This window comes from Musca vetustissima, unplaced genomic scaffold (assembly GCF_032173495.1).
Source record: "Musca vetustissima isolate MV318-11 ecotype Yass unplaced genomic scaffold, APGP_CSIRO_Mvet_v1 utg37201, whole genome shotgun sequence".
NCBI classification, from domain to species: Eukaryota; Metazoa; Arthropoda; class Insecta; order Diptera; family Muscidae; genus Musca; species Musca vetustissima.
The window spans coordinates 516-19,204 of record NW_026888913.1 but is presented as its reverse complement, the minus strand read 5'-3'; the positions used below and the strand labels follow the sequence as shown (position 1 = coordinate 19,204).

Genomic DNA, 18,689 nt, shown 5'->3' with positions numbered 1-18,689 from the left:
CTTCACATATGCCATCTTTTCGAAGGAACATTGACATGAAATTGAACGTACTTAAAAATGCGATCTTTATCTATAAGTAAACCGACTAACATCAATCCTTACACATGCCATTCTGCAATCTATTCCATATATTTTAAATAGACTTTAAGCAAACTTTACGCACGCTGTTTGGTATGCTTTACTGTTTAATATCAATCAAGCACCCATTCATTATTTGGTTTACAATCAACCTGAATAGGTCGAACTTATATATGGAAGCAATGCTATATCTAAATCTGAACCGATTTCAAGGAAACTTGACCGAGATTAATGTATACTAATTTCAGTACGTTTTGCCAATCGGCCTAGCTATGGGTCTTTAGTACATCATATACTTAAAATCGGACGAAAGTATATATAGGAGCTATTTGTAAATCTGAACCAATGAACAGCTCATTGTACAAAATTGTGTGCGGGTCGGCCAATCTTTGGCTCTTTAGTGCACAGTTTACAGTAAATCGGACGAAAATATATATTGGAGTTATATCTAAATAGCACACATCATTCTGGACGCAATTCAGTGCTCTATGCCAAATATGGTGCAAATCGAATGATATATAGGGACTTAGGTGCACCATTAACCTTAAATCGGACGAAACTATATATGGGAGCAATATCTAAATCTGAATGGATTTTCTTGAAACTTGGCACACATCATTCTGCACCTAATTCAGTACTCTATGCCAAATTTCATGCAAATCGAAAGATATAGAGGTACTTCGATGCCCCATTTACCTTAAATCGGACGAAAATATATAGGGAGCTATATCTAAATCTGAACCGATTTTCTCGAAACTTGGCACACATCATTTTGGACATCATTCGGAACCCTGTGTCAAATTTCATTCAAATCGAAAGATATTGAGGGAATTTGGTGCCACATTCACCTTAAATCGGACGAAACTATATATGGGAGCTATATCTAAATCTGAACCGATTTTCTCGAAACTTGGCACACATAATTTTGGACCTAATTCAGTAATCTGTGCCAAATGTCATGCAAATCGAAAGATATGGAGGTACTTTGATGCCCCATTTACCTTAAATCGGACGAAAATATATATGGGAGCTATATCTAAATCTGAACCGATTTTCTCGAAACTTGGCAGACATCATTCAGGATCTAATTCAGTAATCTGTGCCAAATGTCATGCAAATCGAAAGATATGGAGGTACTTTGATGCGCCATTTACCTTAAGTCGGACGAAAATATATATGGGAGCTATATCTTAATCTGAACCGATTTTTCTCAATTTCAATAGGGTTCGTCCTTGGGCCAAATAAGTGACTTGTGCCAAATTTCATCCTAATCGGATTATAAATGCGACCTGTACTTTGTTTGCAATTTAACATCTACAGACGGACGGACATGCATAAATTGACTCAGAAAGTGATTCTATGCATATTCTCAAAAGGAACCATGTGTCTATCTCGTTTCCTTTTGCCTGTTAGAAACATATGCACTGTACCACAGTGTGGTGAAGGATATAAAAATCAAGGCCAACTACACCAGGGGGGATTTAAACAAATCAAGGACCAACTACACAAGGCGTGGATTTTTTTTAAGAATATTTTTTCCAATACCAACAGAGACGTGATTTATATAAATTTTTTTAGAGACCATAGTGATTTTTCTTAACCAAGCCTTTTTTATAGGCCTTTGAGATGTTCTTGTTTCATTAGTATGGCTCTGACCAACAGAGTCGTGTATGTAAGAATATTTTTCCCAGACCAAAAGAGGCGTGGATTATATATAAATTATAGAGATATGTATGTATGGATTTTGGAGACCTTTTAGATTTTTTATTTAGGAATCCGAAAATTCCAACGGTGTTAGAAAGAGTACATGTCTGGCTCTCGTATGAACTAGGATTATTGACTTCGCTCTAAAATTAACAAAATGGCGGACTTTTGAAAAAATATTTTTGGAAAATCGCCGATTTTTGACCATAAACCTAGTTAAAAAATTAGGAAGATCTTCACCGATTGGCTTTATCCTAGTTCATATCATAGCTATACACTCACAGATAAACGTGTAAAATTTTGGAATCGATTGGGTTATTAGTTTTTAAGTTATCGTGCACGCCATTCGCAAAAGAGAAAAACGCGTTTAAAGAAGCTCTTTAGCCGTCACTTGATGCTGACACAATAAATCGGCTATATTTTCAACAGTTCTTGAGATTTTCACTTTAAATTTTGTAGGGACATTCTTGAATTAGTGTAGATTCGAATTAAATAAAAAAATAAATATATTGACCCCGAGAATGGGGGGTCCCCTTAATCTACACCCATGGTTCTTGGATGACCTGGAGGTTTTTTTTATTTCCGACTATGGCTGCTAGACCATAGAAATATTTTTTAATCAACGTCAATGGCTCTTAAAAGCCGTAGAGATTTTTTTTAATCTGCGCCTTTGCTTCTTATATATGTTAATCTATGCCTATTGCTGTTAGTGGCCTCAGAATTTGTTGATATACGCCTATGGATCTTGGAAGCCTTAAATATGTTTTTTTTTTAATCCTCGCATGTGACTCTTACAGACCCTGAAGATTTTAAAATATACGGCTATGGTTTTTGGAGACCTTAGGTATTTTAAATAAATTTAGAGGCCTTAGAGTTTGTTTTATCTACGCCTATGGCTGTCAAAGGCTTTAAATATTTTTGTAACTAACCCCTATGGCTCTGGGAGGCCCAAGAGATTTTATTAATACACATCAATGGCTTTCGGTGGCAATGGCTTATTAATACACACCAATGGCTTTCGGATGCCTTAGATTTCCGCCCCTTACATATATTTTAATCGCAAATTCGACTGTAATTTTAACATCAACATTTTCTCAAGATACGTCATTGACCTGATTCAACATATAATTAAAGAAAATTGTGTCTTAGACCATCAGAGACCTCAATTTTTCTAAACTAGTTTAAGCCATTGTGAAGGTCTGTTAAAAAAAAAATTAAAATAATTTTACGGTCTTGCAGTGGCTTTGAATTTACTAAATATAATTTAAGGGCTTCCCATAGGTCTAGATTTGTTTACCATTATAGGCCTTTTTAAACAATTCTAGGATCCTCCCATCCCTGGGTTACTTAAAAATAAATGTTCTAAGAGGTCATCACAGACCTGAATTTTTTTAAAAGGTCTTTGCTTAATGAAACACATTTTTGGGCCTGATTTATTTAAAACAATTTTATTGACCTTAGGGGTAGGCATCATACCATTGAATTTTTAGAAAATATATATTTTTGCTGTTAGAAACCTTAGGTTTAGTAAAAAATATTTTTATGAGACCATAACCAGCTTTGATCTAAAAAACTTATATAATTTTTAAGGTCTTCGTAGACCTGGATTTTGTAACATAATTTTTATAGGTTTATTACAAACCTGAATATTTCTATACTTTATAATAAATTAGCTTATTTGTACTTAATTTTTAATTATATTTTCGATTTGAAAAAAAAAATATATATCTTTTAATTTTTATACCCTTTGCACATCGTAATATTTCTTCCAAACTTAGTAAAAGTTCGAAGATGGGGAATATCGATCCACTCCTTCTGGTACCTCCCCCACAAAATGGTCAAATTAATTTTATAATAACATGCAAACGAACTATCCGATTTTAACGAAACGTTGTACAACCTATTAACTTTACGAAGCCTAGATCAAGTAGGAAGATGGGAACCATTGGTCCACTACTTCTGGTACCTCTCCACAGAGGGTCAAAATTTTCAATATTTATAAATCTAATATCAGGCGAATGGGATGTCCAATTTGAACCAAGCCAAGCTTTGCCCAACCTGTTGTCTTTACCAAGTCTAGATCAAGTCCGAATATGGGACCCATTGGTCCACTCCTTCTGGTACCTTCCTCTAAATTTGTCATATTTATTAATGCAATAGGAGACAAATGGAATGTCCAATTTGAACCAAACTAGATAAAGTTTAAAGATGGGACCCATTGGTTCACTCCTTGTGGAACCTCCCCATAAATGGTCAAGTATTAGGCGAATGAAATGTGCGATTTGAACCAAGCTTTGGAATACTCGATTTAAACCAATTTTTGCACAACCTTAACCAAGTCTAGATCAAGTCCGAAGGTGGGACCCGTCTGCCCTCTCCCCTGGTACCTTCTACAAAAAGGGTCATTATTATCTATTTGATCAACATAAAATCCGAAACATCTTTAATTAAACATATAACTTATATAAAACCTATGTATAACTCCAAAGATCTCCACAGCAACCCATAGGGGTCGGAAAACGCCAACTGACACTTTTTTAATTGTTTTTTTTTTTAACAAATTATTGTTTATTTCAATTTATTGTTGTTGTTTTGGAATGTTTTATGCACGAAAATTACTTACCCAAATAGCTCTCAAGTGAAACCGCACATCTGAAAATAAACCCCAAAAAGGACCATTAAAATATTGTTTAAATGTCGACCATTCGAATTTTTATTTCAACAATAAATAACAGCAACATCAAAAATCCATTTTCCAAATGGAATTGTGACATAGGCTACCCAGACCATGATATAGGCAATTAAAACATTACTCCCCAACCAAAAAACAAAAAAAAAAAAATGAAAAAAGGAAACCTACACACGCACGCATACAAAACGCATTTAATTTGAAGCCCCCTCTGTTTTCAGTATCCAATACCAAAGATCCTTTATTTTCACATCACTGCAATTCAATGTCAAACAAAAAAAAAAAACAGTACATAGGCATCCGACCAACCAACAAGGCAGTCAGCCAGAGTACAAGAAGCGGAACGAACGAAGGCGAAAAAAATAGCTGAAGCAAAAATTGAAAGCAATCTGTGACAAATTCCTAACCAAATGGTACAAGGTCGGACTACGACACGCATTGAGTGCAACAACAGCAAGCACAAAAAAAAAACAAACATATGCTCTAGTAAATTAAAAAAAATATATATATATTTTTATTACAAAAAAATGAATTAAAAACTAAATAATTGCTATAGATGGTGAGGTCGATTATGGGGTACCCTATAAAGAATCAGACATAACAAATCATATATCATTATTTTTTAAGGCTCCAATTGGTGTGGATAAAACATGTCAAGGTCCTCTAAAAACATAGACATGGCTTAACATTTATTCTGCGGTCTATAAGAGCCAATAGTTTAGATTTAAAAATCTCAAAGGGCACTATGATTCATAAAGCATCCAAGTGGGGCAAATAGTCTTGAGTCATAGTCGTAGATTGGAAAATTGTTTAAGACATCCACAGGATCCATGAGCGTGGATTATAAATTATATCTAAATAATATCCAAGATCCATAGGCATAAATTAAAAATACTCTACTGTTCCCAAGGCTGCTGGGGTAGATTAAAATATATCTAAGTCTAAGAGCTATAATCCTGGATTAAAAATCCTAAATCTTTCAAGATCCATAGGGGCAGATAATTGTGAGACCTCCAGTATCCATAGGCTTATATTAGAAAGATCTAAGGCCTCCTGGAGCCAAAGGCATGAATAGAATAGAAAGAATAGAAAAATATATAACGCCTATAAGAACCATAGACGAGAATTTAAAAATATGTAAGACCTCCATAATCCAAGGGACATAGATGTGGATAAAAATAATATCTAGAGCTTCCAAAAGTCATAATTGTGTATTAAAACAATCTCTATGACCCTAATATCCAATGTCGTAGATTATACAATGGATAGGACATCCAAGAGCGGGGGATAAAAAATCAAGTGTTTTAGGGCCATGATGAGCTAAAACCGTAAGATAAAAAATCTATAGGCTTTCTAAGTGCCATAGCCTCGAATAAAAAAAAAATACATGCGTTCTAGACGCAGTAAAAAAATGTTGGAGGACATGAACAAATGTAGTAGCGAATTAAAAAAATCTCTAGGACCTCCAAGAGCCACAGGATTTGATTAAACATATTTAAAGTCTCCAAGAGGTATAGACCAGGACAAAAAAACTTCTGGTACTTCATGAATAAAAAAATCTCTGGGGCTCCAAGAATCATAGACAAGGATTAAACAAATCCCTGGGGTTCCAAAAGCTATAAGTGTGGACTAAAAAACTGTAAGGCTTCCCAGAACTATTGAGCCGTATTAAACAGATTTCTAAGGCCTCTAAAAGCCACAGGTGTGGATTAAAAATATCTAACCCCTTGATGAGCCATAGCCGTAAGCTAAAAAATCTTAGGATCTCTAACAAAATATATAAGGCCTCCATAGGCTATAGAAGTGGATAAAAAATATCTAAGACCTCGAAAAATCATAAGCCAGTAAAAAAATATTTTAAGCCATGAAAAGACGTAGTAGTGAATTAAAAAAAAAACTTTAAGAGCCACAGGCTTCGTTTCAAAAATCTTCCAAGACTCCTAGAGGCATAGGCCATGACTAACAAAAAATCTGGGACTTTATAAGCCTTAGGCGTGGGTTGTGGTAACTTGTCATTCTAACATGTTCTGAGGTTTTGAAGTGATAATCCGCTAGAAAAAATAAATTTTCCTGTATTTGATGTGCCCTAGGAAGCCCTAACGCATGACTAATATTGATTAGTTCCAATGGTGCGTATTATATATCGCAACTGTCATACGCAAAGAACAATATTTATTTAAGGAATACTTTTTCCAAAGGCCGGCAAGGCGTAGAGTTTTAAAGAATATTATTACAAGGCCTTAGACAAGGCGTGGATTTTTTAAAGAATATTTTTTCAAGGCCTTAAACAAGGCGTAGATTTTTTAAAGAATATTTTTTCAAGGCCTTAGACAAGGCGTAGATTTTTTAAAGAATATTTTTTCAAGGCCTTAAACAAGGCGTAGATTTTTTAAAGAATATTTTTCCAAGGCCTTAGACAAGGCGTGGATTTTTTAAAGAATATTTTTTCAAGGCCTTAGACAAGGCGTGGATTTTTTAAACAATATTTTTTCAAGGCCTTAGACAAGGCGTGGATTTTTTAAAGAATATTTTTTCAAGGCCTACTTAGACAAGGCGTGGATTTTTTAAAGAATATTTTTTCAAGGCCTACTTAGACAAGGTGTGGATTTTTTAAAGAATATTTTTTCAAGGCCTACTTAGACAAGGCGTGGATTTTTTAAAGAATATTTTTTCAAGGCCTTAGACAAGGGGTGGATTTTTTAAACAATATTTTTTCAAGGTCTTAGACAAGGCGTGGATTTTTTAAATAATATTTTTTCAAGGCCTTAGACAAGGCGTGGATTTTTTAAACAATATTTTTTCAAGGCCTTAGACAAGGCGTGGATTTTTTAAATAATATATTTTCAAGGCCTACTTAGACAAGGCGTGGATTTTTAAAGAATATTTTTTCAAGGCCTACTTAGACAAGGCGTGAATTTTTTAAAGAATATTTTTTTAAGGCCTACTTAGACAAGGCGTGGATTTTTTAAAGAATATTTTTTCAAGGCCTACTTAGACAAGGCTTGGATTTTTTAAAGAATATTTTTTCAAGGCCTACTTAGACAAGGCGTGGATTTTTTAAAGAATATTTTTTCAAGGCCTACTTAGACAAGGCGTGGATTTTTTAAAGAATATTTTTTCAAGGCCTACTTAGACAAGGCGTGGATTTTTTAAAGAATATTTTTTCAAGGCCTACTTAGACAAGGCGTGGATTTTTTAAAGAATATTTTTTCAAGGCCTACTTAGACAAGGCGTGGATTTTTTAAAGAATATTTTTTCAAGGCCTACTTAGACAAGGCGTGGATTTTTTAAAGAATATTTTTTCAAGGCCTACTTAGACAAGGCGTGGATTTTTTAAAGAATATTTTTTCAAGGCCTACTTAGACAAGGCGTGGATTTTTTAAAGAATATTTTTTCAAGGCCTACTTAGACAAGGCGTGGATTTTTTAAAGAATATTTTTTCAAGGCCTACTTAGACAAGGCGTGGATTTTTTAAAGAATATTTTTTCAAGGCCTACTTAGACAAGGCGTGGATTTTTTAAAGAATATTTTTTCAAGGCCTACTTAGACAAGGCGTGGATTTTTTAAACAATATTTTTTCAAGGCCTACTTAGACAAGGCGTGGATTTTTTAAACAATATTTTTTCAAGGCCTACTTAGACAAGGCGTGGATTTTTTAAACAATATTTTTTCAAGGCCTACTTAGACAAGGCGTGGATTTTTTAAACAATATTTTTTCAAGGCCAAAAATCACTAAAGCCTCTAATAAATTATTATTGGTAGAACAAGAGGCGTGGATTAAGAAAAATATCAGTGAGATTGTAGAGCTATAGGTGTGGATTAAAACGTGTAATAAAAATTATCAAAAGCCGGGATCCAGGTTTTTTTAAATATTATCTAACTATGAAATATTCCTCTTAACACTTTTCTCTTCAGTTTTAATTTTGTAGGGTACATATCGCATCTCTACCCAGAAAATATTGCCAGCGAAAAAATGTTCACCAAATTCTTTCGCCATCCATATGTGGCGCCCAACCTCAGTCGGCTACACGTTCGCCTGACTGCACATCCTCTATGCAACATTTGCATTGTGTATCACACAAGAATGTTTGCTGTTGTTGTTGGCGAAAAAAAAACAACAAAATAGCAAACAAAATTACAAATTAAAACATCTCGCTCGCAATGCATTTTTGTATGACATTTTTTTTAATGTTTAACTATATGTGTTTTAATGTTTGAACTATAAATTATTTATAGTGAGGTTGTACACAAATGTTTTATTATTTGTGATTCTTTATGATATGATTTTTTTATGATTCATATTTGGGTTAGCATTTCTTTGCAATTTAATTAATATGTAAGTGAAATATATTCTACCTAAACATAATCAGGCACAAATTGAATATTAATTAGTTCATGTTTAAAATATATTTTTTTAAGCAAATATCTGCGGCACAAATGCAGAATCGATTAGAACGAAGCCAAATCAGACCGAAGTGATTCCCTCCACTGCCCCAGATACGGTGAAGAGGATTATATATCTTGTATGATACAAAGTAAAAGCTAAGCCAACTCAAAGTCAAGGGAGACTACCGCTAGAATCCATCGACTGACTGTAATATCAAGAAGACTCAGAATCTTGCGTACAGAACGGAAATACCAAAAAGACAATCCGACTTAAGGAAAGATGAATGTGGTAGCAAGCAGTGCTAATTAGACGCCATGTTACAGTGATTGATAAGGGCGTCCAGCAAATTAGGAGAGGAGATTCACAAAGAAGTGTTGGATGCGGTCAACAATCTAATGCAGAAAGGGATCCTAATGATCCGCCAAGCTTTGAGTTATAGAGGGCCTATCTAAAGCTTCCGATTGATAGGTCGACTGGCAAAAGGGTGGTATGTAGTATCACCTCCTCATGCGAAATAACAAAACTTATGCTGGTTAGAAGAATAGCAGTCATCATTTATTCAAGACAGCTGTCTTCATTAGAGGTTAGGGCAACGAGTTGCACTACAGAAAGCTTGCCCGAAGTCTTTGGTCTACAAAACAAACGAAAAATGGGTTCCCCAGGCGATAACCTTGAACAAGTCCTCATTGGTAAGTATGACCAAGGGTTAGACGGAAATTAAGAAGGTAACTGCTTTTCGGCTACCTTTTCCCAAGAAGACCGTTTACTGAAAGACAGTTGATTGAGGACGTCCAAAAAAACCTCCATCAATGTTGAGGTCTCAATACCACATTTAAGACTATTTTCACAATAAAATGTATACTTTAAGGGTATGCATTGACATCGATGGAGCAAAGGCCTAGCGTAGGCGTTTTAAAGAATATGTTTTCAAGCTACAACTCAAGGCGTGGATTTTGTAAAGAATATTTGTTCGCCTTCGGGGAGCAAAGCTGAATGCTAACGGACGCGTCCACAGGTTGCGGATAGCGGGAAGCCCAATACTATTCATTGGGTAGATGTGAATAACAAATAAACAGTCGCGGAAAATTAGCGGGCTCAGGAGGAGAGTCTCGGAGGAAATGACCGAGTGCCTATGATACCTGGGCTGACGAGGCGAGAATGGCGCCTCTAAATAACAATTTCAAAGGTTTGGGTCACTACCTATCAAAGTGACCCCCCGAACGCTGGGGTGTCATGCGACCTCGTGCCAATCAGCGTTCTAAGGTTTGCAGTCAGGATCCCGACTTTATTAGAACGGAGCCTTGTTGATACCTGGGCGCCTCAACAAGCATTCAGGCTTAGCTGCCATGTCTATGACATGGTCGACCTCAATCCCTCACATACAGCACATTGTATCGAGGCTCAGGGGGAGAGTCTCGGAGAAAATGATCGAGTGCCTATGATCCCTGGGCTGACGAGGCGAGAATGACGCCCCTAAATAAAAATTTCAAAAATTTGGGTCACTACCTTTCAAAGTGACCCCCCTAACGCTGGGGTATCACGCGACCTTGTGCCCATCAGCGTTCTACGGTTTGCTGTCAGGGTCCCGACTGCATTAGAACCTAGCCTTGTTGATACCTGGGCGCCTCAACAAGCATTCAGGCTTAGCTGCCATGTCTATGTCATGGTCGACCTCAATCCCTTACATACAGCACATTCTATGGAGCTGGAATTCGAAATTAATATGCGATTTTTCCACTGAAGCTGGTGTGGCTGCCTTGGCACCATCACTCTCGAACTTCCTTCAAGGTCAGATCTCAATGAACCCCCTCAAGTGTTGACGACCCAAGCTACTCCTGTGGACCTCTCTTTTTCCTCATGCCCATTCTCGACGACGTAAACGAAAGCCTGGAGAGGCAGTCGGATCATCCCCTAAACTTAATAGAGGAAACCGGCTCCTTTCGCCTTAGTCAGGAGAGCATCCCAAATCAGGATGACTCACCCTTGTTAGACGAGGAAGACATCATGAAAACCAAAGTGATTAGCTCTACGGTGACAAACGTGGTAGCGATCCTGGTATCTCCTCCAAAGCAAGGAGAGTCCTCCCAGTTGCTGACTACGACCGTAAACCCTGGCGAGGTTGAGGATCCGCACTCAATCTCCACGGATTGTAGTGATGTCGAGAGATTACTCAGGCAGTTGGTTGTCGAAGCCGATACTGGTACTGTTGAGACTCCCGTCGATGGATGATTCACCAGTACCAGTAACTGCTAGGCAAGTCGATGTCAAAGAGATCGCTGCCAAGAAGATGTACCGGAGAGCTGATAAGTACTGTAACCGATTCATCGGACGGGAAAGGAGTTCGTAATCAAGATAATCTCAATTTCATCCGGATGTTCTTGATTGAAAGGATCCCCCGATCCAGTATAAAGGCCACAATGGTAGTCCCTTTAAAGAAGGAGAAACCGATTCATCGGACGGGAAACCTAGGAAGCTTCCTTTTAATTCAAGAGACACCCCAAGGGTAAACTGTTATGAGACGTCGAAAGTTATTGATTGAAAGGAGAGCCCGTAAAGACGTCCAAGAAGGCCGATGTCGAATTGCCAAAGCCGATAACCAAGGCTGTGACAATTGAGCAGTTGTTAGTGGATACGCCAAAGGTAGCGACCGCGAAGCAGGTGTAAGGAATATTTTTTTTTGAGACTATAACTGGATTGGATTTGTTAAAAATATGTTTTCAATTTTGTACGGGATCCCCCGATCCAGTACAAAGACCACCACGGTAGTTCCTTCAAAGAAGGAGAAACCGGTCGGAGGTTCTAGTACACCTAGGAAGCTGGTGCTGAGACTTCTAAGGTCTCAGTACCCCCCAAGGGTAAACTGAGTACTGAGACGTCCCAGACACTAGCATCCACAAAGACGGAAGGTAGGGGACTGTCAAATTCGGCCCGAAGGAGAACCCGTAAAAAGGCCTCCAAGAAGGCCGATAAGACACAACCACCCTCTGTCAATACACCCTCTGTCGAATTGCCAAAGCCGAAACCCAAGGCTGTGACAATTGGACAGTTGTTAGTGGATGCGCTAAAGGTAGCGAGCGCGAAGCAGGTGTAAGGAATATTCTTTTTGAGACTATTACTGGCTTGGATTTGTTCAAAATTATTTTTTCAATGGCCAAAAAGGCTTGGTTCAAGGCTTATTAATCAAGGCCTGGGTGACGTAGGGGATAAACGATACCAATCAACGGCTCTGATTGGCTTTAACATGACCACCCCCCAGTGTCACCAGGGGTAGCTACTTTCAACATGCATAGAAATAGTTAGTTGACATGTGCTGCGAGTTCACCCACAACAACTATAAAAAATGGGTTGAGGCGTCGTGTTAGTTGTCCACACTCGAAAATCCAAAGAGAAAGAAAACCACCTCGTTTCCAGATTCACTCCAGTGGATCAGCGAATCAATATAAAAGTGAACTTCTTCTATATAAGCCTTCTACAAGCACCTAAAAACAGCATATGACAGCTGCCATCTTTGAAATTAAGGTTTTAGTATACTGATCGTATACTGAACGACTAGCTGAATCGATCTGGATGCGTATGTCCGTCTGTCTGTCCATTAGCTGTTGAAGTTGACTAAAATAATTTGTACTTGTTTTTCTGGTCCCTAAACAAACAAAAAACCAGTAAGGAAAGTTGTAAAGTCGGACTGGGCCGACGATATGACACCCTTCACCACTTTAGGTATATTCTACATATGTATCTTAACGATTTCAGGAAAACTTGCCAGAGACTAATTTATATTACTTCCGTACGTTGTGTCAATCGGCCTAGCAACATCATTCTATACTTAATTCAGTACGCTATGACAAAATTCGTGCAAATCGAAAGATTTATAGGGGCTTTGGTACACCATTTACCTTAAATCGGCCGAAACTATATATGGGAGCTATATCTAAATCTGAACCGATTTTCACGAAACTTTGCACACATCATTCTAGACTTAATTCAGTACGCGTTGCCAAATTTCGTGCAAATCGAAAGATATATAGGGACTTTGGTACACCATTTACCTTAAATCGGATGAAATTATATATGGGAGCTATATCTAAATCTAAACTGATTTCAATAGGGTTCGTCCTTGGGCCAAACAGAGTTAGGTTAGGTTTGGGGATGTGTAGTCACATGTATGACTGCAACACTCTGAGACCGGTTAGGTCCGTTGTGCTCATCCACAAGAAGAGATACAGCGAAGTGAAGAGACAAGAGATAGATCTGTAGGGGAGAGAAGATTAGTGAATTAAAGGAGTGAAGGTCGATGGTCCTATGAGTCAGACAGAAAAGTGTTACGTGCCAAGGTTGTATGCTCCTAACCACTTTATGTTTCTAATTATGCTGTAGATTAGAGCAGGTTCGGTTGTTGAGAAGAGGCTGAGACTAGGTAGAAAATGAGCACCCATTAGTCTGTGCCGCCTGTAAGCCAGGGCTGGGCACTGACACAAGAGATGCTCAATTGTCTCCATCTCCTCCTCGTCAACACAGAGTCTACAGTAATCAATTACATCGATGTCCCATTTACTAGTAAAGGCCCTGATGTTGCAGTGACCAGTGATGATTTTTGTCACCACTATAATTTCGGCTTTACTCAGGTTCAATAGTGAGCGCGTTCTTTTGGTTGACAGAGTCGGCCAAATGGATCTTGACACGTTCCTTGTTGCCAAAGTTCACAGGCTGTTTCGTCAAAGAATGCCTCAACATTCCTATAGAAAAGACATATGTGTGGTTTGATTGAGTCATCAGTTTCTAGATCGGTGGATTGAGATCCTCGTCTAGCTAGTTCGTCCGCTCTTTCATTACCCAAGATGTCACAATGTCCTGGTACCCAACACAACCGATAGCTATGGTTAAGTTCTTCCAGAGCTGCTCTACACTTGAGGACGGCTTCGGATTTGATGTGACAAGATTTGATGGCTTTAAGAGCCGCTTGACTATCCACAAAGATAGTCACCGGTTCAACGACCTCAGCATCCAGACTTTTTATCAATTCCGCTGCCTTTCAGATCGCGAAGATTTCAGCTTGGAAAACACTGCAGTTGCTATCCAGCTTGTAGGTTAACTCAAGGCCTAACCTTTCACAGTAGACTCGTGCCGCAGTGCCTTCTTCCATCTTGGATCCGTCTGAATAGAAAGCCAGACCGTCCAGAGGAGGGTTACTTCGTTTCCAGTCGTCTCTACTAGTAATAACGACATCTACATCGTTAAATCTAAGGATTGGTGATATATAGTCGCTTAGTTTAATGCGTTGGTCCAAAGCTATACCTGGTTCATTCAGAACACTACTATGCCCAAATGTACAGTTCCGCCAGAGTTTTTGTTCATGCAGCCGTAGGGCGCTACGCGCAGCTTGACACTTAATGCTGAGGCCCAAAGGCTTAAAATACTGGATTGCGTTCAAAGCTGCCTGTGGCGTACTTCGTCTGGCTCCTGTAACTAAAATCGCGGCGGCTCTTTGTACCTTGGGCCAAACGAAAGACTTGTGCCAAATTTCATCCAATTCGGATCATAAATGCGACCTGTACTTTGTTTATAATTTAACATGGGCAGACGGATGGACGGACGGACGGACATGCATAAATCGACTCAGAAAGTGATTCTATGCATATTCCCAAAAGGAACCATGGGTCTATCTCGATTATTTTTGCCTGTTACAAACATATGCACAAAGACATAATACCCTGTACCACAGTGTGGTGAAGGGTATAAAAACGTCGACACATTTCACATATTCGTCTATAAATCCGCATTCGACAGCCCTATCCGTTCAGAGGTGTATCGAGTTGCAGCACAAGTCATGTTGTGCGAATGGATAAGGATGCCCCAGCTCAAATAGCATATAAATTTTAAGAATATTAGTTTAAGGTCTGAGAAATGGCGTGGGTTTTTTTTAAATAAAATGAATACCAAACGAAAATGGCAGCAATTTTGGGAGATATATGTACATACCGACGCTTAAAAAGAGATCCGACGAATATATTACAAAACAAAAACAATTCTCTGGTGGAAAAATTATTTAAACTAAATATAATTAATGAAACTGAGAAATATAAAATGACGAATAAAACATCAACTGCGCCAAGATTTTATGGGTTACCCAAAATTCACAAGGATGGTACCCCTTTGAGACCCATATGCTCCACAATCAACTCCCCAGCTATCGGTCTTTGTAAATATATGGTCAACATATTGAAGAACCTGACAAAGAATTCGCAATATAACGTAAAAGACGCAAAAGATTTTAAAGCAAGAATTGAGCACATACAGATCAACCCCGACGAAACCTTAATTTCATTTGACGTTGTATCACTTTTCCCTAGCATACCATTAAACTTTGCTCTCAATACCATTGAAGATAAGTGGGATACAATTAAAACATATACATCCATGACAAAAGAATTGTTCATGGAAATTCTGACGCTATGTATAAAGGACACAAGATATTTCATATATGACGACAAAATATATAAACAAAATAAAGGTATGCCTATGGGCTCTCCAGCCTCCCCTGTCATAGCTGACATAGCTATGGAGAAATTACTGGACTCATCAATACAGCGAATGTACACAAAACCAAAGATTTTGACCAAATATGTGGACGACATTTTTGCAGTCATGAAAAAAGACGAAATAAAGGACAATTTGGACATCTTGAACTCATTCAACTCTCAAGTACAATTTACTATGGAACTTGAAAACAATAACCAATTGCCATACCTGGATTCACTAGTGATACGAAAAGGACCTCATCTTAAACTTGACTGGTACCAGAAACCTACAGCGTCGGGACGATTGATTAACTTTACATCTAAACATCCGAGAAGAACAATAATCAACACTGCATCCAATTTCATAAATAGAGTTTTAGACATAAGCCACCCAGACTATCACAACAAAAACATTAAGATAATTAAGAATATCCTGAGGAAAAATGATTTTCCGGACAAAACCATTGACAATCTCATGATACGAGCAAGAAAAGAAGAGACCAAGAAAACAAGCGACAACAGCGAGAAAATTTACAAAACTATGACATATACACGTGGGTTTTCAGAAAGATTAAAACATTCTAACATTTACGACAACACAACATTTGAGCTGGCATTTAAAACTAAAAACACGCTGAATAATCTTTTCAGCAAATTAAAAAGTAAAATACAGGACGAGGAGAAATCCAACGTAGTATACCGCATTAAATGTAAGGGAGACAAGTCCAACGTATGCCAAAAGGTATATGTTGGCACTACTAAGACTAAATTAAAGACAAGAATATCCGCACATAAATCGGATCAAAAAGCTCTTTACAAACCCATAGAGCAAAAACAGCCCTTGCAGCACACTGCACAAAAACAGGACATACCCCAGATTTTAATGACATAAAAATTCTAACTCAAGAAAGTAACTATCAAAAAAGGTTTACTCTTGAGATGTTGCACATAATCAACAGTCCACTTGACACTCGACTCAATTACAAAACCGACACAGATAATTGCGCTCAAATCTACAGACACACAGTAAACAAATACAAATCTGTTAGACTTTAGTTGAATTAAGAACGTTGACTTAAAGACAACATAACTTTCTTTAAGTAAGTTTATTTGCATATTGTTATTATTTACATCTGTTATAATATATGTAATTGTAGTTCCCTGAGGATGATTGGAGAATCCAATCGAAATATTGGAAATAATAAATATTAAAAATCAAAATCAAAAACGATTTTTTATTTCTAAAAAGCCTACTGCCAAACTAATACAACAAAGATAAACAAAACTAGGCAAACGATACCAATTAAAACATTTTCAGGACTATTAAAACGGAACTAAATCCCTTGCTCTATGGCAATATTATAGTTATAAGTTATAATTACTTAATTTGAAATTAGTTTGAAAAGTGATTAAAGGAAATTATGAATACAACTAACTTTCTGTTATGGATTTAAGTATCCAAACAATGACAATTTTCGAAATTTGGTAAACAAATTAAGTGTGTATACAAATTGGTGTTTCATCGATATCCCACACTACCCTTCAAAATGTTCACTATAAATAACATGGCATTCAAAAAGCTAGGGTTTAAAACATTCCGGTAATAGATGTGACTAGATCTATTCCGTAACATGTTATATCGTCCCCGTTTGCCAAATGGTAAAAAGGCACCATTATCCTGGCCCATAGTGGTTTTTCGTCTTACCAACATTATCTGCTGGCCACTGGAGGAGAATGCTTCCTGGATGGCTGTCGTTTTCGATAGGTTCTGTTGGTATTTAGCCTTCTTTATTTTTGTTGTGACCAATGATGCCGAATTTCGTTATCTTCGGGTAAATATTAACAACTTGGATGAAATGTTGACGGGAGTACCAACATATTTGGTGCTGATTGAAATACATTTGCGGGCCTTTACCTTGGGCTGGAGGAAACAGGATCTAAGACGATTGCTGGCAAAATTTTATCGGGAGATTTATATTGAAAAGTAAGTCATATAAAAATTTTGAAATTAAAATAAAAAAGTTAAAAATTTCCAGATCCGTCCACCCCGAAATTTATAAAAACATTAGAAGCCAACTAATGCCCATCTTTGCGCTGAGCAGTTTCTATTTGACCGCCTTGATCTCCTATATTCTCTTACCAATCTATTTCCTCTCGATTGGTAGTCGCGAATTAATGTACAAAATGATACCGACCTTTGACTATACTCCACTGTGGATATATTTGCTCTGCTGCCTTAGCACTTTATGGGTTGGTTTCATTGTGGCCACAATGATGTTGGGTGAGGCCACGGTTCTCTCTACTTTGGTATTTCATTTGAATGGTCGTTATCTTATGATGCGTGAAAAACTAATGGCCAAGGTAGAGTTGTTGTTGGAGAAGAGGAGTCGTTATGAAAATATTACCGAGGAATATAAGAAAATTCTTGTGGAAACTCTGCAAGAAAATGTGGCACTGAATCGATTTGCCCAGGAAATACAAGAGGAGTATTCGTTTCGTCTATTTGTCATGGTGGCATTTATGGCTGCCTCGTTGTGTGCGCTGGGGTTTAAGGTTTATACGGTAAGTTCCGGAGGAATCTTCTATTAAAATATTTCAAATATAAATTTGTCAATTTTAGAGTCCCATTACCAGTATTGGCTATATATTTTGGGCAATTGGTAAAATCCAGGAAATCATTGCCATCGGTACAATGGGTTCCACCATAGTGACAATTGTAAGTAAACCATTATCATCCCTTTAAAAAATATTATTTTAAAACCCACGCCTTTGAATGTCATTAAAAAACCCACGCCTTCGAATGTCATTAAAAAACCACGCCTTGTGAAGGTCCTTAAAAAATCCATACCTTGTGAAGGTCAATAAAAACCCACGCTTTGTGAAGATCCTTAAAAACCTACGCCTTGTGAAGGTCCTTTGAAAAATACATTCCTTGTGAAGGTCCATAAAAACACACGCCTAGTAAATGTCCTTAAAAATCCACACCTTGTGAAGGTCCTTAAAAAATTTATTCCTAGTGAAAGTCCTTAAAAAATCTATTCCTTGTGAAGGTCCTTTAAAAAAACACGCTTTGTGAAGGTCCTTTAAAAAAAAAGCGTTGTTAAGATCCTTTTAAAAAGGTCTTTAAAAAATCCACGCCTTGTGAAGGACTTTAAAAAATCCACGCCTTGTGAAGGACTTTAAAAAATCCACGCCTTGTGAAGGACTTTAAAAAATCCACGCCTTGTGAAGGACTTTAAAAAATCCACGCCTTGTGAAGGACTTTAAAAAATCCACGCCTTGTGAAGGACTTTAAAAAATCCACGCCTTGTGAAGG

The 18,689-nt window shown here is 37.4% G+C and overlaps 1 protein-coding gene across 1 annotated transcript; it reads left to right on the top strand.

Moving 5' to 3' along the window:
* Positions 1-17,004: 17,004 nt before the first annotated feature.
* Positions 17,005-18,089, top strand: LOC133336709 (odorant receptor 74a-like; the record flags this gene model as incomplete). Its single annotated transcript, XM_061544990.1, has 3 exons — positions 17,005-17,357; positions 17,410-17,935; positions 17,994-18,089. Coding segments are annotated over exons 1-3 (975 nt in total), but the record flags the coding sequence as incomplete, so codon positions are not given.
* Positions 18,090-18,689: the final 600 nt, after the last annotated feature.